General features: G+C 37.7%; 1 protein-coding gene across 7 annotated transcripts; it reads left to right on the top strand.

Moving 5' to 3' along the window:
* The first annotated feature begins 495 nt into the window (after positions 1-495).
* On the top strand, positions 496-19,681 carry ZDBF2 (zinc finger DBF-type containing 2). 7 transcript variants are annotated; one of them, XM_087732252.1, is made up of 9 exons: positions 496-594; positions 3,050-3,161; positions 3,774-3,825; positions 4,350-4,401; positions 5,022-5,127; positions 6,025-6,152; positions 12,311-15,132; positions 15,805-15,863; positions 18,722-19,681. In XM_087732252.1, exons 2-8 carry the CDS (start codon positions 3,138-3,140, stop codon positions 15,849-15,851), a joined length of 3,231 nt encoding a protein of 1,076 aa, XP_087588378.1. In that variant the 5' UTR covers positions 496-594; positions 3,050-3,137; the 3' UTR covers positions 15,852-15,863; positions 18,722-19,681. The 7 variants fall into 7 exon arrangements, 6 of the variants coding, with proteins under 6 accessions (XP_087588378.1, XP_087588375.1, XP_087588379.1 ...); XM_087732251.1 differs by adding an exon at positions 1,382-1,449 and having other exon boundaries at positions 549-594; positions 15,805-19,681; XR_015698836.1 differs by having other exon boundaries at positions 12,311-15,863.
* Positions 19,682-20,945: the final 1,264 nt, after the last annotated feature.

Raw genomic sequence — 20,945 nt, 5'->3', positions numbered from 1 at the left:
GACGCTACCTCCCAAACCAGAAAAATCCCGACTGGAGCTGACAAAAAGACGCAAACCCCTGATTTGTTGGAGCAGGTTTCCAGCACCTTGGCTGGAGAAACCCAAGGCTTTTCGGGCTCCGTTCAAGCTGCGTTAGCACAGCCACAGGGGAAGAAAATCGCCCGAGCCGAAAGGGCGGCAGGCTGCGCCGGGCGGCTCCCCGCTTAACTCAGGCAGCCCCTACGAGTGACCGCTGCCACCCTTCACAGGGCCGAGGGCGCCGGCAGCAGGGAAACGGCGGCGCAGGGGCGGGAAGCTCCCGCGGGGGCGGCGGTACGCCTCGCCCGGCAGCGCAGACGTGGCCGGCCCGGGAGAGAGGCGCGCAGGAGCCCTGGCGGGCGGAGAGCGACCATAGACGGCAGGAGGGGCCCGCAGGCGGGCAGAGAATGCCAGCGCAGCCGCGCAGGCCTGGGCGGGAACAGCAGATCCCGCCCTTCCCCTCCCGCAGCCCAGCCCTCTGCTCCGCCCGCACCGCGCCGACCCGGAGCAGGAAGCAAAGGATGGCGTCCCTTGACCCCAGCGTGGCACGGAAGAGCTGACGGGGAAGCGATGGAGGTGAGGCGGTGCCGGCAGCAGCGGGAATGCGCGGCAGTGCGCGCCGCCGGGCCGAGCCGGGGGAAGGGGGCTGGCTGGGAACGGGAGGGGCTGTTAGGGCCGTTGGGGCGGTGTCCGCGCGCTGCTCAGCGAGCCCCCTGCGCGCGCGCGGGCGTTAACGCGTGCGGGTGCCGCCAGCGTCCCCTCAGCGCCCTCGGCGGCGGGGATCCCTGTCAGCAGGGGCGGGCGCCTCGGCTGTCCGTGGCGGAGCTCCCTCAAAATAGAGCGGGCCCTTGCCCCTCTCAGCTGTAGTCCCTGTTTTGGTAAAGTAAGGATTGCAGTTAGGCTCTCCAGATTTTGGCAACATAAATAAAGCATCTGCGTAGTAGATTTCCTTTACGTTACTAGCCTGTGATTTGATCTTGACTTCATGTGGTAAGCAAGCTGTATGTAGTTTGAGGTCAGATTTTTTTCTTTGTCCTGTACACTAGTGTTCTCATAAAACACTGAGATAAAGAGAATGGGTTTTCCTCTGTTGTCAGCTTTGTACCTAAGTATGTCTGAAAGGTCTTCCTCTGATGTTTTTCTGTCTGTTACTAATAGCCAGGCTTTTACAAGTTTTGCCTAATACGCCCTTCCTCCAGTGAGGCTATCTGGTCCATCGAATCCTCTCAAACTGTAGACCAGACTGGCATTCAGTGGAGTTATTTTCATAGTCTTGTGCTGTTACTGCGCTCCTAGCTCGGTTTAAATGTGCGTGAGTCTGTGTCTTGACCTGGGGGTGTAACTTGCAGAATTGTACTTGCAGATGAGCGAACTCTCAGTAGCACACCACCATTGAAATTATTGCTTGAAATAAGGAAGTAATGAACCCTTGTAAGTAGTTATCCTCCAACATACTGCGGTTGCCACTGCCTGGCGTCTCTGAGATGAAACTAGGTATTTGTATATTGAGGTGCTTTAATCCAGTTTTGGGGCAGCGGATGGGGATGAGTTGTTGTGGTGTCCCCTGCTGACTGTCAGTGGGGTAGCCTCCTCTGTGGCTGCTACGCTCTTGTTGCGCTCCACATTTGTAGCTTTACCTTAAGAATATCTATATATAGAGATATATATAGTAAGATCTTAAAAATTGGTAAGTTGACTTCGAGCATGTGGAACAAGTTACTTTCCATAAAGCATAATTCATGAAAGACAGTCTTGTGGGTTTTTCCTTCACTTCTTTTGGATCCCAGCTGTGTATAGGACTCTGAACAGGGCAACTGAGATAAGTTAATCTATCAAGAAAGCTTTTCTCAGTCACCTGATGAGAAGGTTTATAAGAACAGCTGGGTTGTTTTCTTGGGTTTTGTTTTTTGGTTTGTTTTTTTTTTTTTTTAATATTATTACAGGAATTTATCCACTATGGGAAGAAGAACAAGTCTGGTGTTTTGGTTGGGTTGTTTGTTGGTGGTCTGGTTTTGGTTTGTGGGTTGGGTTTTTTTGTTGTTTTCGTTTTTTGTTTTGGTTTGGTTTTTTTGAGTTGAGATATCAAGATATTCCTTCTGACCATAACTGCTATAACAGCCCTGCTATTTTATAATGAGCAGTACATAGTCGGGGAAAGAGCAAAACAAGTTTAAAGAAAACAAACAACAAATCACACATCTGTCAAGCCTGATGGTATGTAGCCTCATATAGGAGCATCTTTTCTACATATATGAGAACAGGAAAGGAGAAGGGAAGGAATAATTCTTGTAAAAACAGTTTATAAAAGATAAACAGTAAAAGTGGTTGTTTTGAAACTTTAAGTTTGTCATCCCACAATTACATAAATGGTAAGCCAAGAGCAGATCTAAGAACTGCTAAGTCCTGAGTTTTGAGACAGGATGTGATACTTTCACTGTGACGCTGGTGAGAGTGATTGTGCAAATTATTGTGGCCTTTCTGTTTTCCTATCTGTAATGCTAATGATAATACTTCATTGAGTATATAATGATTAACTTATAAAATACTTTGAACATGCAACCTACTGTGAAATTTCCAGTTAATGTGTTATGGCAATATCTAACTAGTTTAGGTAACATAAGCAAAATAAAACATTGGTTTTCTGATCAGGTTCATGAACGATGCTCAAAATAGATTCATTTCAATATGGTTAATATTGAGGAATTTGTTTTCTGTTATTGTAGAAGTATACTTAATTTCATGAGTGCTAGCATCCAAAATGACAACAAAATTTAATGCATAGGGACTATGAGGAAGAAAGAAGGAACAAAGTTATTCCAGAAGGAATGGTTAACATTTATGTAGGAAAGACTGTCAAAACAACTTCCATAATAAAAAAGAAGGATGTACTGCAGACTTCAAAAAGAGATTTATTCATTTTATTGACTGATGTGTTTGCAAAGTGGTACAGAAAAATTTACATGCCTTAGGGCATGGAAAACATGCATTATTAACTCTCTTTTAAAAGGCTCTTTAACTTCATTGTTGCCAGATGGGATGAGAAAAGATAAGTGTCCTGCACTGCAAATGGCCTCCTGTTCGGCATTTATTGTTTGCTAGTCTGGAGTCAGCTTTGGTGGATGAAGAAAGTTGATGACTCTAAGGTTTGTACTAGAAAGCTGATTTTATGTTTGCATTCCATAATGTAAAAGGACTGTGTGAAACTCGGAAGCCCTTTGTGTTTGGGCACCCTAAAGCATGTAACTGCATGTTGCTGCAGTCATATTTTAATTAAAAATTGTGGGATTCAGTATTGGTTTGCGGGTCTTTTGAGCAATAAGGATTGCTTTTCCAGCCTGGATAATTATTTCACGTGGTCTAGGTCTTGTATGGCTTTTATTAGCATATATCTTTCATCTTCATTGTAAAGGCAACTTAGGAAATTAAGTAATTAAATGAATTTGACAAGGTTATTGCTTAATAACCTAACAAAGTCTAAGCTGTATTTGTAAGTATAGTATTTGACTTTGTTAATTAGATCAGAAATTAGCCCCTTCTATCAAAGCTACTATGCATTGTTAAATATAATATTAGGGTAACCTAGTAAAGCAGAAATTTATTTTTGTAATACAGCTTTGTTAAGTCAAGTCTTGGTCTATAGCTGAAACAACATAGTGCGTCTGAACAGCTTGGAGCTTGGACTGAAGGATGAACTTGAGGATGGGCTTTACTGTGTTTTTTTTTTTATTTTATTCTCAGTTATTTTTTACTTACAGATGTTTGACAGAATCAAACCATCTGATGAAGCTTCTGCTTCTTCAGCACAAGGTGAGAAGTTTAAAGTAGATGTTTTTGTTACAGTTATTCTTTTTTTAATGTAATAATTAACAGTAGAAGCATTAGTTCACCTTGTAGTTTCAATTGCATACTTTGATTTCTTAAATTTCATTACAGAACTTAGATGGAAGAAGTGACTTCTGAATCATCCACAGAGTTTCCAAGTAGATGTAGTTTTCTTGTCCTGTAATAAGCTGTTTAAGTCATGCCACATTTTATCTCAGCGATCACAGATGTAGCAGTGTAAATGTAGATTGCTTAGTCTTGATCCCAGACAAATCAGTAGAAAAATTCCCACTCACCTCAACCATGAAAGAGTAAAGCTCGTTTTATGAAGCTCTTAGAGGAACTTTGAGGACAAAAGGGTCTCTCTCTACATGCTTTCTTGAACTTACTAAACTTCCATTAAAATAGTAGTTTTGACATGCAATGTAAGAGAAGTAACTAATTGCAGGTAAAACTCTATTCCATCTCTGATATTCTGTTTTGTGGTTTTGTGGGTTTTTTTTCTATAGGAATCGAAAGACATGGTGTTGAAGGCTCTCTACGACAGGACAGCAGTAGCAGGTAAGTTAGGTGATGATCTAACTGTCATCTAGATTACTGCTTACACAAAGTAAACCAGGAAGAATCTGTTTTTCAACCTTATCTGTTATCTTGTGTAATGGCTGATAGTGATGCAATGTAGATAAAGTGTATGACGGAGGTCCGTTTTATCTTGTACCCACATACTATTAAAAACTGTGGGGAAGGCACATTGTAGTGCCCAAAACTAATGTGTGGGTGTCAAGATTTCTTTGTCTTTGGTCTATTTTTTTTTTAATTTCAAAATACTAAAAAACCAGAAGAAGAGAAAGATGACTGCCTTTGTCTGGAGAGACAGTTCTTTTCAGATTTCAGCCAACTGAAATTAGCATTTGTGTTAGCTGTGCCTTCAACCTGTTATCCTTTGTTCTACATTTAAGAAAAATTTTCTTTAGTGAAATTTGCTTGGCCATACCTAGTGAAATTTGCTTGGGAATACCTTCAAATATGTAGTCCTACTTGCCATTACAATTCTGAAATAGAAACATTTATCTTGAAGGTTTGTTCCAGCTCTGTAGTAAGACAGATATTTAGAATTTCCATGATAAGAATATAAATTAAACAACCCAACGTGTCTTGGTAATATTACCTGCTTCTTTCAGTTTACACACAAGAGGGCAAGAACATCCTCAGCCTGGAGTATCCACTGTGCAAAACAGACAAGGGTACTGCAACTGTTGCCATGTACACTACAGTAATCTGGAACAGGTGAGAAGGCTTCTGCATAACTCAGCAACAGATAGCAAGGAGTACCAAAAGGCTTTATCAGCTTATAAAATATCAGCCTCTACACTGAACAACCATTACTGAATGAAAAATAATCAATCTGTGAATTGCACAATGTATGCACTGAGAAGAAGATACCCTTCTTATCTGTAACCTGTTAAAAAGATGCTGGTGGAGTGGCATGGCTACCGCAGTCTGCTTTTCTGAAGTGGCATGCTGCTGTGCATTGCATCCGCTAGCTTTACTGCTGTGGCTTTAATCTTGAGATCTGTATATATTGTAAAGTGTTAGGGTTAATATGTTAGATATCAAGGCTGAAGACATTTGATCAACTATTTTCTTTTCCATTCTTTAACTCTGTCAGTCTCCTGTCTTTTAGACTTTTTTAATTAGAAAGTAGAAGCCTATTTAATCTTCTATGCTTATGAAAATTCTTTTTAATTTGAGTGAATTATAGGATGCTTACTCATGTGAAGTTCAAGAATATTTTAATAGTCATTTATAGATACATGTAGAGTACTTGTACTCGTTACAAGAGACTTGTGAGCAGCTGTGAGATTTGTGAGAGTATTTGTACTAGTTACAAGAGATTTGTGAGCAGCTGTCAGAGCTGCTAATTTAGGTTGCAGCTCGGAAAGATGTTTCAATACATCTTAGTATTATTTGAGACTCCCTAAGCATGCTTAAAAATCTCATTGAATCAAGGCCTTAAAGTAGAAAAGGCTGAATATTTTTCTTTTTATTTAAATATTTTCATAGCAACGGTGTAATATTTAACCTGGGCAACAGGGTAATGTTTAATCTGGGAAGTAATTTTTAGGAACAGGCCAGTGTGTTAACAGTAGTATTAAACTAGTCATCTGTTTTATCTTTTACCAGCATGTTTTCAGCTCCCAGCATAGACATTTTACCACTTACTGTAGAAATCGTATGGGTACCAGTAGCTTGATGGAGCGTTTTCTGCAAGATGTTTTACAGCATCATCCCCACAGATACCATGACAACAGGTATAATACAGCTGGCTTTTTTTTTTTTTAATATGTGTTGGTAGAATGCATGTATTACGAGTTCTTATTTCTGTTCCACTGCTGAGCAGTAAATTTTGCCCATTTGAGGTGAAACTTTCACACTGAAGAAAGGAGCGTATTTATATAAACATTGTCCAAGTATATTGCTTTTGTGTTGTCTCTGCATTTTTAAACTTTGTTTCACTACTTAAGGATTTGATACAGCACTATTGATAGCAATTAAATGTGAAGACCTGAAAAAAGAAGGAATATATGGGTCGGTGGGTATAGTGGCAGACTGTACAGTCTGACATGCATTTACAAATTCTTATAATCTGGGCTTTATATATATATTATTATAATTCTTATAATTCTGGGCTTTATATATATATTTAGCATATTTTATGGTATGTTTTGAAAGAGTTCATAATTTTGGTTTGTTGTTTGTGGATAATGTCTGGTGAATATTTATATGTTTATTTTTTCAATATCCTTGCAGTTCACACATTCAGTTAATACTTACCTGAGTTACATTAATTGGCCAATTCATTAATGCTCAGATTTTGAAAGGTGTTCTCTTTATTTATCATGTGCATGTTTAAGAGTGATAAGAGGGTCAGTGTGTAAGTTTTTCTCTGTAGATGAAGGTGAAATAAATTAAATCTCATTCTTCGTTTGTTGTGTTCTGCAAGGCAGACAAAAATCCCAGTCTGAACCCAGTACAGTGTATCTTGACATACAACTCTGCTGTAGATCTGACACAGAAGTAGAAGGGTATTTTGTCTGAAGGCAGTCATATTGGTATTATTAGGAATGTGACAGAACAAGTTAATAGGCATGTCTATGACAAATTAGCCCAGGACATGTACACATCACTACAAATAAATAATCCTTCCATCTTAAATAAATAGATTTAATCCTTCTAGCTTAAGAACATCCACAATTTTTTGCCATGGAGAACATATGATTCACTTTAGGGCAACACCCAAATGAAAAAAGCCCTCTCTTGAGCTGTCACTAATACAAGGTTGTTCCTTTGGTGAATGAAACCTACTAAGTAGGAAAAACAAGCTACCCATGTTCCTCTAAGTTGTTGGAAGAAGGAATGGAATGAGAAAAAACAATGTGCAAAATCTAGATGAAGTTGGAGGGAGAAGGGGGAGGAGTAATCCCAAATCTAGACAGAGTTTGGAGGAAGAAGGAAAGATGGAAAAGATTTCCAAAGATGGAAAAGAAAGTGTGAATAGATTTATGTTGCGATCCTGCTCTGAAAAATGACTGAAAAAACCCGTCACATTCTTAACTGACATTTGAGGTAAGAGTTAGATTCTCTTCTTTCTTATGTAAAAACACTTGGATTGATACACGGTTTCACTCAGTTCTTAAATACCTGTTTTTACTATTTAGCTGAATTCATACAAGGGATCTTAAGAGTGTCATTTAAAAGGATTATAGAAATATTTGTGAGACTTGATTTGTTTTGCAGAACCAGTATACCTAGTAGTGATGTGGAAAAAGGAAAAATTTCATCAGAGCTTTTTGCCTTATACTGAATTTCAAAGGATATTGATGTTCTGCCCCTCCCCCCAGTAAAAAAAAAACCACAAACCAACAAATCATTCCTTCTTCCAGAGTCTTGGTGTAGAAGGTTTTTTTATGTAAAGAAATAATATCGAGCATTTAAGAGAGTAAATCTTCACTCTCTTTTGGGGGTAATGTGTAGCAAAACTGTCAAAAGTTCCTAACTGTATAGAACTGTAGGTATATTCCATCCACCCCAGAGACATTTGCTTATAAGTAAATTTTGACAATTGGATATAGGCTGTTAAGTGAGCTAGAAGCCTAGGAATTTGCTCTAGTTTATCCATACCGAAATCCATTTAGTCCTATATTTAGTCTTCCAGCAGTATCCAGATGCCAGGTGTTTCACACAAAGGTGGAAGAACTCTGAAGTGGGAAAGTTAAAAAGATTGTATCTACTGCCTTTGGCCTTCCCTTTAGGTCTAGTTCTGATCTGTAAGATTTTGAAGTTCGAACAAAGGTGCTTTATCTCAGAGCTTAGGTGGCCAAGAATGCATGCAGCAGTAGGGCACAGCAGTTCAGCTGACAGGCATTGTTGGATCATCTGATGTATTTGATTACATTGCATTCATATGGTAATAGAAATAATCCTCTTTTTTTTAATGTTTCATTATATGAGGTTTCTCCTTTTGCTTAGTCAGTCCTATAGCCCTTATCTGTACTCTGATGAATTCTGTCCCCTTCTTGGATAACCAGAATTCCACTGTATTCTAAAAAATTATACACCTTCGAGGAAAATGTTATATTTTTGGAGTAGACAAAGAATATTGCAGGTTGTGTCATAAAATTTTATTAATTTTCTTTTAAAATAACACATCTTGAGCAGGGAGGAGTCATATACTGTTGGTGGTGAATCAATGTGGCTTGTTAGGGTCATGCAAAGTGTGTTGTAAGTTTTATCCCTTGTTTATCAAAATTTGACTGAACATCCCTATTGTGTTCCTTTATTTAAATTATTCAGAGGATCCTTTTAGCATTTCCTTCTCATCTGAAGATTTTAATACTTTACTCTTCAAAAATTTCAAAAGGGGCAAGTAAGTCATAAAACTTAGCCTGAACTGGAGGGTGTTCTGCTTCCGATCTTTTGTTGTAAAGATGAGTGATTGTTCAACCCTCCCATCTGATATTAGGAACCAGTTCTTGGTGTTTGATTGGGGCTGTTTTCCTCCCCCAGTGATTATTTAGCTTTTTAATAGACTCCCAGGGACCTTAATGAAAGCCTTTTGCATATCAAAGTAGTAAATCTTTTCTTCTTTATCTACTCCTTTATCTCTGCCTAACACATGGTCCAGAGATTAGTGAAATGCAACTTTTCCTTTTGAGAAACCTTGATGGTGGGTAGATCTTATAGTCTTCCAGCTATTTTATTCTATTTTAACTGTTGTTATGTAAGCTAACTTGCCAGGTGCAGCTCTAAAACTTTTAGTTGCTATGAAACTTTTTGCATTGCTGCCTATAACTTCATTATGTTTTTAGACATCAGCAATGTATTTACCATCTTCCAGTCTTTTGTAACTGTAATTATTTATAATACAAAAGTTTTGTTGTGGCATTTTTTTCTTCAGACTTTCAGCCTATGGTTGTATTCCACATGAATTACCAGGAATAAAACCAAGATCTGTGGCAGGTATCAATTAAATATTCTTTACATTAAGGAGGAAAAATATAATTTGGCATTTCAGTTATGTCAGTTTTTGTTTTGCTGTTTCCTTTGACCAGGACAGCCATGTCTTCTGCAAGTTTCCTGCTTCTGGTATGCTTAAGCCATGACAGCTACTACTTTAGTTTCCTTACTTTCACTTAAATTGTGTATTATTACAATATGTAAGGGTATATGCATTCACACATACTTCACTCCTACGAACACACTGTCCCCACACACCATTTTTACAGATACGGGAACATGTGCATGTCTTGTACATGCTTTTGAACACTATATAAAATTATAACAAGTTAGATAGGCATGGTGGCCTTTATCTTCTAACTTCTGGAAAGTAAACAAAGGTAAAATTTTGCAACATGAATTTTTTGGCATTTAGTGTTTGGACTCAAGAAAAACTTGGACTCAACTTTACCTATGGAGCCATAGGTAGTGAGACTGTAATAACAAACATCTTTTTTGGGTGGGTGTGTTAATCATTAGTTCAAGTATTGTCAGTCAGTATTTGATATGTACATCACTTTAGTGAATGAAGAATAATATGCTAATAGCCAAAGTAAAATATAAGTTACTTCATTTATGTATAGCATGCAGTGCTTTATCGCTTTTTATGTAGCCAGTGTGATTTTTGTTATGAGTTGCAATGATTGGAGGGGACTTTGATCTACAGGATGTTCATTTGTGTTTCCTTGGAAGGCTTTTTTTTGTTTGATGGACGGTGCTTCAGTCCCTGCACTGTGAAATACCTTGTAGGTCTTGGTCTTCTGATAACTTTCATTTCTATGCTATTTTGCATGCAAAAGTTGTTTTGTTTATTACTGTTAGTGGCTCTGTAGTTCTCCTCACATGACCTCAGTAAATAGGGTTTTCAGCACTCATGATACTTAGTACTTTGTGAAACAGTCTGGGAGCTGTTAGTAATTACTTTTGAGAGGTCATGGAGAATGTGTGATGTTTCAGAAGGACTGGGAAAAAACAAATGTAGCGATTGTCAATTATCAGTAGGGCCAGAGAGAGGATCTGCTTACAGACGACTTTGCTTAAATTTGCTTAAATTTCCCTAGAACTGAATAACCAAACTGTTCATAAGAATCTAGAAGACAATGAAGTGATAAGTAATGGTTACTGCTGATTTAGTCAAGCAAAATCACATCAGCCCATCCTAATTTCCTTCTTTGACAGGATAACAGACCTTGTGAATAGAGGAGAATCATCCATCGTGGTGCCATCTGTCATGTCACATCTATCATGCTATCTCTCAAAAGCCCAGTTCTTGGCATGTTCTTGTATGAGGTTTATAAGCATGCTAAGGCGAATGTGGTTGGAGATTAAATGGTGATGAAATGAATATGTAGCTGGCTGGAAAACTGTTTTCTTAATTGTTAGTGGCTCAGAGAGAGAGAGCGCAAAATTTAATGGTGGATCATGAGCCCTGTCCTGAGGTTTGAAGTAGGTGCTTTCAAGTGTGAGTTATTGGTAGCAGGGGTTGGGGAATTTTGTTTGTTTGGTTTGGTGGTGATCCTATGAAGTATGCTTTTCTGGACTAAATCTTGTTAACTCTGTAGAGTCCAAATGTCAGTTTTAAATAACTTTTTTTTTTAAACATTGGCCAAACCTATCTTTTTTTTCAACTATAAAACAGTTCTTCCAAGCTGAGAATTCTTTTAGCTGTCATCTCTCAGTCAAAGGCTGAGACATAGCTATATTCAGATAAGTTCTCTTGTGATTGTTTTTCAGTGTGAAGTAGCTAGTTAGAAATACTTGCTACAAGTTTGCTTGGTATCAGCTGGCTTTACTAATAACTAATGTCTGAGTCCTTCAAGGACTTGTGCACCTTTTGACTGTTAAGTGTTGCTAATTCTATTGGCTCCTGATTGATTTTTAACTTTCAATAAATGTGGAAGCTGAATGTTTATAACCAAGGAAATTACTGTACAATAAAATTTATTCACAATACTTCTGTTAGCAGATGAATGCACCATAAGATGTGCATGGCTGTCTGCCATGTGTTAAAGTAAGCATCCATTTGGGTCTCACAAGGTCTGGTTATAACTTTAAAATGAAACGTATTATTCTCTCTTCAGTTATATTTACTTTTTAAAAAATTATTTTCATTGGATTTGCCCAGCTGTTACACATTAAAGCCTTGTGGGTTCCTGTGTTGCATAAGAGAAATAATCCATACCTGTCTATTCTGTTGATTCTGCAAGACATAAACACTTGTATTTGGGGCAGTCCTAAAGACAGAACTGCCAGTTACAGAATATATAAAAATCTGCTGTTGTCACAGTGAGGCTGAACAATCATAACTTGGCTTCTTATAGAAGTGAGTCAGAAGCTGTGGTATGTCTGTGAGAAACAGTAAGCATGGAATTCCTTGGCAATGTGTGCAGAGTTCCTATCAGGCAGCCACATTTTGTAGGGAAAGGGACATTTATACTCAATAGTATTTTTATACTGTGCCGTATTATAACATTCCATTTCTCTACAAAAGCTCAATATTAATTAATGATAGTTTTACCAGCGAAATAACCTCTTTATAAGCTCACAACTTCAAGCAAAAGAAATATCTTCACTTTTTCTTGCTTTGCTGTATTTATAAAACGATCGTAATGTATGTTTGGCCATTCAATGGCTGGTTGCATGAAAAGGGTAACCCACTAATGCCCAAATTGTTATCTTTAGCTTTGTGGAACGTTCCCCCTTCTTCCTCCACCCTTTTTCAAAATGGAATATCTCTGCTTAAGTAGCAGAGCTGGTAACTTGAGTTTGTTCATTAGGTGTGATGCGCTCTAGGTAATTACTCTTTTTTTAATTTTTTTTTTATTTCTTATTTTACAAAACCCCACTATTGTTTGAAAAATCTGAAGCATGTTTACAGTATTTATAAAAGGTGTTTTTTTTCCCTCCCCTTTAGACCAACCTATGATGACATGCCACTCCCTGTCACTCCAGAGGCTGCTAGGATTGCTTGCCTGTCCCCAGAAGAGATGGAGAAAAAGAGGAACAGAGATAGACAAGAGATTTCCAGCAAAGACCGGGAGTCCGTTGGTGAAACGTGCTCTTCTCCTCCATGCCTGTCTCATGAGGGCACAAAGGAAACCTCTGTAACACAAGCATTTATTCAAAAACTAGAAAGAGGGCAGGAACATGTTGCAAGAATATCCCAGCAGTCTATGGGCATTTGTAGCAATGAGAAGTGGGATATCCCGAAAGATGCTCAAATTGCAAATCATAGCCATGAAGGCCAGTTTACAGCTGTGAGCCCTGTACCTCAGCGTTTTTCTGTCAGTCCTTTAATCCATAGTTCTTCTGTTAATCCTAAAACAGGAAAAAATGTTAGGAATTTGGCAGCATCAAATCTGATTCTGCATAGTGGATGTGATAGAACAGGAGTGGAGGTACGCCATAGTGATGTGTTATTGAACCCAGGCTTGAATCCTGCTCCGGCACCAGTTCACCCAAAACGCCTTTCAGTTTCTCATGAGAATCCTATGTGCAGCCACAGCAATTCTTTATGTATTACCTCAGGTCAATCTCTCTCAAAACGAGATGGTTTACGAACTCAGGATGAAACTTTGGTGTCTGATTTCCATCTCAGGGATACTGTGGGTATCAGCAGCTCCCTAGATCTTGGGACATCCCCACAATTAGCAAAATGCAAAAACGTGAAGATGAGCAGAGGTGATGAAAGTTCAGTGGATGAAACTATTGAAGATGTTATTTTGAAATACTGCCATGGAACTACATGTGAAGAAATTTATTTCAAAGAAGAGAATAATCCCTGTTTAACTTTTTCATCACTTCTGGACCATACTCATTTAGAGGGTTCTGAAATGAGTTTTGACTGTGATGCACCTATTCAGGCAGGAACAGACTTACCCAAGGCAGCTATAAAAGATATAGAATTCCTAAAAGAGGTCCAAATAAGTTTGCAAGATAAAGACTATGGAACACAGCTCTCTTCTGTTTTAAAAAGTGAGTCAGTAGAGAAAATAAAAGCAGTGAAACAGCATGTCGCCGTTCATACCGAAGAACCAGTTCTTCCAGCTCTGCCTCATGTGCCTCCTTCTTTTGTGGGAAAGACTTGGTCTCAAATAATGTACGAAGATGATATAAAAATTGAAGAACTTGTGCGTGATTTCAGGGAAGGTCGTTTTCGCTGCTACTTTGACAGTGAATCCTCAGCCAACTGTACAGGGAAGAGAATGAAGAAAAAACAGCAGAAGGATGAAAAAAAGAACAATATTGTTGAGGGTAATAGAACAGAAAGTGCATCAGTTAAAGCATTGCCAGAATTTAATGATGCTTTAAGTGGTGGCTCTGATTTTGATAACCCATCTTTAGCCTCAGATACACTATGCAACCCACAAATTCTTAAAATGCCTAGGAAAAGGACATGGCGCCTGGCTTCAAGATGCCAGGTGGTGAAAGTCAGCCATGGCACCCAAACAAGTCTATTGAACTACCCTGTAGCAAAAAGAAAAATGTCTAGAAGGGAATCTGATCCAGCTGATCAGAAAGCAAGCATCGCATGGCCGGAGAATGAAAAAACTCCAAACATGAAAACTAGACTATGTGCCCTTAAACTTCCTGAGTCCTATAGCAAGATTATGAGTCCTGTACAGCCCAAGACAGTGGTGTATGTACTTTCATGCCCAGAGATAAAACAGTGTAAAGGTAAATCTATAGATATTCCCAAAATGAGGAAAAATCGTAACTCCACAGATAGCAAGGACTCTGTGAGGTATAAATACAAACAGTGTTCTTTTAAGTATTATGATCCACTGACAAATCGAATTCTGAAAATGCCTCCAAAGAGTACAGTTGGAGAAAAGGCCAAAAAGCCCTCTCATGTTCGACAGCTTTTCAGAAGTCTCAGCTTTGATGCAAACATGAGGAGACTAGCTGATGCACAGAGAGAAGGCACGCCATCAAAATCACTCAATTGGTCAGACTTCTATAGTTCATCTTCAGCATCTTTCCTGAAAGGGAATGATGCAGCCTCAAGTCAAAAGGCAGATGGATCTTCTGTTTCCACAGAAAGAACAGATTGTCTGGTATCTGGTCACTCTGAGAACTCTTTTAAACACATGATCATTTCACCTTTGAACTCTCGCCAGTCTGTGGTAGAAGGAGATGTTAGATTAACTCCATTTAACAGTAGAGTTACCAAAACTTCTCTGACCTCTATCAGGAGTGAGCGGTTAGAAAGGGAGAATCCAAAGGCAATATGGAAGAGAAAAGAAGGCACTAATAAAGAACCAGTTTTTTCCAGAAAGGCTACAGGACCTATGTCTGTCAGATGTACTGTTGGGAGGAGAGGAAACAGAGTAACTGCAGGCAAACAAACTTCCAGAACTAAAAAACAGCAAAAAGAGGGGATGAGAAGGAAACTTCGTCCTCGTGCCCAGAAATCTTCTGCTTTCTCCATCCATAGGTGCCAGACAAGGAAAACTACAGCAGGAAAGCACCTTAAGAAAGAAAAGCCTGATGCTAAAAAATTAAAGGTGAGGAGGAAACCAAAAAGGACCTTTCTGAACTCAACAGTTGTCACAGGGGTTCCTGAAAAGAGGCAGAAAGTCACATCGGAATCTCTTCCCAAGAAGCCAGAGCGAGCTTCTTCCAAAGTCAGGAACTGGGAAGTAAGTGGAGATCGGGGTCACCCTAGCACTGTGAACCAACCCTCTAGAAGAACTTCTGCTGTACCTTTACTTCGAAACTGTCGTCTTCTACCAGGTGAGAGCTAGCTACCAAAAGAACTTTTTTTATAGCCAGCACCTGGAAGAAGATTGAGGAAAACAAAGGGGAACAAAAGGAGGTCATAGATGAAGCAGTTGAAGTGCTAGAGCTGCAGAAAGTGCAAAGCCAGTCTTATGTGAAACAAGTACAACTGTAAACTCGGCCCTAGTTCCTGGAATATGGGGACATAATGTATTGCACTGTTCTACTGTGTAAAGCTGCAAAAGTTGTGTATTTGAGTTAAAAAGCACTTAGAATCCTATTTACTAGGCTTCACCTGTACATCAGAAAAATGAGCTTGAATAGTATCATATTGTTTTTATGGTATTATTGGTGCGTAATAGTGCACTATAATAAGGTAAATTAGAAGCTGTATTAATTAATTGTGCCTATTCTCATTTTTCCACATAATTCTAAAGTGCAAAAAATCACTTGGTTGTTATGCTAGAAATTAAATGAAGATACATTAATCTGGGCTGAATTCTGTGTATGTATTTTGTGTTTGTGTATATGCACACCTCCTTCAACACATAATATATACTTGTCTATGGAGTGGCATTAAAATTAATACAGTATGATACAATTCAGATCAATTCAGTGCTTTCTTGAAATGAAATATAATTGTACCTGTTTTTATATTGACTTTTTTTTTTTAAACCATGTCCAAAGCAGTTATTTTGGACAGAAAGTCACTGTGGGCTCTCATCAAGCAATAATGGACCATGCTGGTAAGGAAATATGTCTCTCTAGGGCACTGTTCAAATGGTGGTGGCTAAAGTGAAACCTCAGCTTCGAAAAGAAATATAGGCTTAGGGTTTGGGTTGGGTTTTTTTGTTTGGTTGGTTTTTTTTTCTTTTTAAATAGCTTATTGATTAAGTTTATAGGCAAGTTTCACATTCCTTAGTGGGAGGATGGAAAAGTTATAATACAAAAAATAGCAGTGAGTTGTTCTAGCATTTCAACCTTAAATTTGAGTTTCTGTGCTTTTTTGATTTTCATTGGGTGTACTGTTGGTTACATTTTTATGTACTATAGTTGAAACTTTCTTTTTAAACTTTCAGTAAAATATTTAAATAAACCTAAAGCAGCATCCATCTAAATGTATTAGAGTTCAAACATCTGTTTAAACAGGTATTTAAATATTTGTTTAAAAATATTTAGTTGAATTAAAATTATATTCCATAGTGATTTATGTTTGGCCACTGATGCTCTAACTACTGTAATTTTATGGCAAAAAAGACCATAGTGTTTTGGTTTAGTTTTGGAGTTTTTTGTTTGTTTGTTTGTTTTAAATAGTTATTATGATGACAGCTTATTTAATGTGTTTAGGAGACATAAACCCCAGTCTTGCAGATGTTTCTGTGCTTTAAAATCCAAGATTAATTGTTCATTTGTATTAAGTTAATCATATAGTTAAACATCATCACAGTCAGGGCTCCGGTTTGTAAATCTACAATTTGGTATACTATATAATCTGTCTTACTTCCAAGGTCTTTGTAAATTCTATGGTTCTTTCAGAACACAAGAAAAACATAGAAAAGACCAGACCCTGCTCTCTCTGCCATTTAACATAATATCTGTGCATTTTCCCCTCAAAAAACAAAACCATTCTTGATTCATTTTCTGAAGTGTCAAAGGTCACTGGTTTGGATTGAGATAAAGGTGGACTTTGAAATGTTTTCTTTTAATACATAGTATCTGAAGGAAATATAAAAGCTGTCATCATAAACCACTTTTTAAAAAAATATTTTGTTTTTTTTTTTTAATGTATGTGCATATTTCCTAGGATAAATAAAAGATGGGCATGTACTTAAGCCAGCTGGAAACTAAGTTCTTTTACAAGTCAAATATGGTCTGACAGATTTTTTTTTTTTTAATTTATTTTATTTTTTAAATAAAAGTTGAATTTTCATATGGTTGTCTGTAGACACAGAATCTCATGACCATATTGCAAGTCACTGGAAAATGAAGGGTTATAATATGAGTTCTTATAGCCCTCTTAACTAATTGTGCCTGTATAATTTAATATTTTGTCTAATATAAACCTGATTTTTTTAATGCAAAGTTTTAAAGGAATGGTTTTTATAGAAAGGCTAATTTTTAGATAAAGCAAAAGAAGATTTTTAGATAAAGTTTGTTTTAAAGCAAAGCTTTAAATTAAATCTATAGATAAGTCCCATTCTAACATATTTTTATTATACAAGAATGTTTTCCTATCTAACTTCTTCCATCTTATTTTTCACAATACTGTTCACATGTTTTGTGTGTGAATAAGGTTTAATGCACATTGTACTTTAAGATCACTAGTGCATATTTGTTTATGGCAAAAATACTGTTCTCCATACTCATTCATTGCAAGCTTGTGTTTCTCCAGCACACAACTTTTCCTTGAAACCTTGAGTAATAAAAATATCTTGAGGACTACAGAATGACTAATATTTTTAACCTGTAATGTTTTTTTTTTTGTAAATAATAGACCCCCTTGTCAGGGTGAGTTTTTTAAAAAGAAAAATGTATTATATTTAAATAAAAGTGTAAGTAGCTATATATTTTCCTTAAAAAAAAAAAGGAACAAGTATGAAATGTCACAATTTTTTAACAAAATAAGACTTGGGGTACAACTCTGGAAACATTTCTGTGGTTGACAGTGTCAAAATAAGATTTACTGTAAGCTTGGATGTTATTCTATGCCCTACTTCTGACTGTTCAGAAACCTCTTCTGTGCATGCTCAATGACTACTAGGAAAAAGGGGGGGAGACCGTGATATGAGAAGTGAATGTAGAAACTGCTTTGGAAAGAGAATTGATGAAGATGTGTGCAGAACAAAAAATCGCAGAGACGCTCAAAATACCGTGTGCATGAAGGAGAAAAGAGACGTTTTCTGGGGTCTTGAGGAATTAGTCAAACGCTTCCCTTTTAGATAAATGATACCGATTCTGCTGCCATTATTGAATAGCGTGTTGTTTCATTAGCAGCATGGCTGAAACTTCGAAACATGATTGTGAAGTCTACACCAATGGAAAACTTCAGAGCTGAAATACTTTCTCACTGAAATTCATGGGAGGGTGGGTTGGTTGGGGGTGTGTGTGTGTACTTTTTAAATTTTTTTTTTGTTTTTTTAACATTAGTGGACAAAGATGTTTGCCAGTATGCTTGCATGTCAATCTAGAGAAGCAACAAAAGATAACTGGATTAAAGAGGGATAAAGTCACGCTTTTTTAATCTAATTGGCAGCAGTTAGATGCAGGATATTTTATAACAGTTGACAAAAATGTTATCGTTTCTTCTTCGATGCATATGTACTTTTGACCTTCTGCAAGTTCATACTTAGGTTTTTATACAGTCCATAATTTAAAAAAGTCTCTCCCCCCACAAGGTACTCATTCAACCTTTTAAAACAATCTCATTCTAAGCAGCTTGACTTTTATTATTTACTTGTGTTGTGAACCTTGAGTGTGACCCAGACTCATACTGTGCCAGGTGCTAACCAAGCATAGACTCGCAGGTCCCCAGAACTTCAGGCGTCTGACGCTTGCACCTAGCAGTTCTTCAGTTCCTTTTCTGATAGGATTTTTTGTTTTCTAGTTCTTTCTGACAAGTTTGCATCCAGCATTCTTCTAATTGTAGTATGAAAGTGCTCCTCTCTGGGACTCCGATAAAATGAGGTATTTAGTTGTATTTATAATGAGGCTATGACTTAATCTGAAGTTGTGTTTAAGTTTCATGCCAGTTTTGTGCCCAAATGAGAATACGTGTTTTTGTAGTTTTCATGTTCTTATAATTGGTAATGTATTTTGCAATACTCTTGCTTGATGCTGTAATTTTTTATCTCCTTTTCTGTCATTACTGTCTGTGGTCATTTGACACAATGAGTTTGTAAGAATACAGTGATATTACAAACCTGTCCAGTGCTATTGCAGGTTGTTCTTTCTTTGTATCTTCAGCTCATTTAATTTCAGATTTGTTGTTGTCATGTTTTTCCTCAGTCACGCATTTGGATTTGTTTTATGTTGTGAAGAGCTAAATTACAGGACAGGGTATTCTGTTTGGAAGTAAATCAAAAACAGGTAACAAGTGGATCTGAAGTGCAGAGGACAAGCTGCTATATGTGCTCCTGTGCTTGGGAGTCTGCTTACTTCACCGAGTAGTGCAAAACAGGAGTGGGATGATGATTCTTGATTTCTTTAGCTGTCTTCCTTTCTCTTTCCCCTAGGGTAACTCTGCCTGAGAATGGAGTAATCTGAATTCATACTTATTTTGAAATAGAACAGTGTTTCAGCTGGTGATGTTTTGGGGACAGATGAGAAAAGTAAAATGTATCCCACTTGCTAATGCAATTAAAATCCCAGAATTTTTGTCTTTAATGATTTATCTGCTATGAATTACAGCATTCCTGATAGTCTTTTTCAGAAAACTTTGTATTAGCATAGGTCTGAGTGTGCCCAGAAGCAAAGGTTTTGTTCCTTGTTTGCTTATGTTTTGCAGCTACGAATTTATTCATTCCTTCAGCAGAACAAATCTTGTTTTAATAAAATAAAGACTGAATTTGCGTTTTTGTAGTTTCTTTATTCTTGAAGTGGAATTTAACTTGAAACTATTCGCTATAATTTGTTGTGGAAAGGACACCACAGAATGCTATGGAATAAGCTACTACTTTGAATAAGGCCAATCATAATTTACGCCACTGTTCACAACTGTATGATATCTTGACCCAGTGAAGCCAAGATTCATCCCATCCTGTGGCATCTGAGGCCATGGCATCCTAGGACGGCATTGAAAAAGCGTCGGATGTATTTGAGATGTCTAATTGCATTTTCGCAGCGGGAAACCAAGAAACACCAACCACATGGCAGGCCAGATCACTGCAGAACTTAGTCATGAACAGTTTTTTTCAGAATGCACACTTAAATGAGGTCAGGGGCTGGAAGTATCATCAAGTTAAGTAGTTGCCTACTTTATGCAAAATGGGTTGGCTTCTCTGTAATCATAGGCCAAATCAATCCTGATTTATGATCTTGCAATGCGTACAGAACTGTCCTCAAAGCTGTCTGTGGAAATAGTTTTAAGAGATCTTCTGGTAAATAGAATACTAGAATACCTTGAACAATAGAATCCCATGTAGAGTACCTTGTTCTTTAAACTTAGAAGTCATTTGCTGGTTGTAACAGTGCCTGCTTTAAACGAGCGTGATCTTTTGCAGGAGCGATGCACACAGATATGTCAGTTTGGATCAATAAATGGCTGAAAGGCACAGTTATATTGTTTCTTGAGGCCTCAATATGTCACAAAATGTCAGGACATGCTTGGCAGTTTTCAACCCGTACTGGAAGATAGCTATGTATTATGTAGTTGGCTGAATGAGGTTACTACTGTGCTGTCAAATAATAATTCATTAAAGACATTACATATTGTTCAACCATTTAAATATTTAGTTACAAACATGGTGCTGTAATCAAATTTTAAGTCTGGTGATTGCATCTTTCATGGGAAATATAAGTAATTGAGATGCTTATAGAGTGTCAAGTACAATGGAGGTCCAGTTCAAGTTGGAATATCTGAGAGTTATGATGAAGTTAATAACGTGGTTTTAGTTGGCTTTGGATTCATTGGAGTCATTAGTGGTTTGATGCACAATAGTATTGTGTTTCTGTGGTCCTGGAAGTCATAATGATTTTCTTGAAGTGCAGAAGCGTTGTTTTTGATGAAATGTATAAACACAGATCATTATTACAGCTTATGTGATTTAACAGTGTCAGTGATTCTCAACCCAGGCTGTTTCTTTGTCAATGTTCCTTCCTTAAGGAAAACT

The sequence above is a fragment of the Nipponia nippon genome, unplaced genomic scaffold (assembly GCF_047370975.1).
Source record: "Nipponia nippon isolate SJK-2023a ecotype South Korea unplaced genomic scaffold, ASM4737097v1 scaffold_5, whole genome shotgun sequence".
Lineage (NCBI taxonomy): Eukaryota > Metazoa > Chordata > Aves > Pelecaniformes > Threskiornithidae > Nipponia > Nipponia nippon.
Note: the sequence above shows the minus strand (reverse complement) of the source record. Positions and strands in the feature narration are given on the sequence as shown.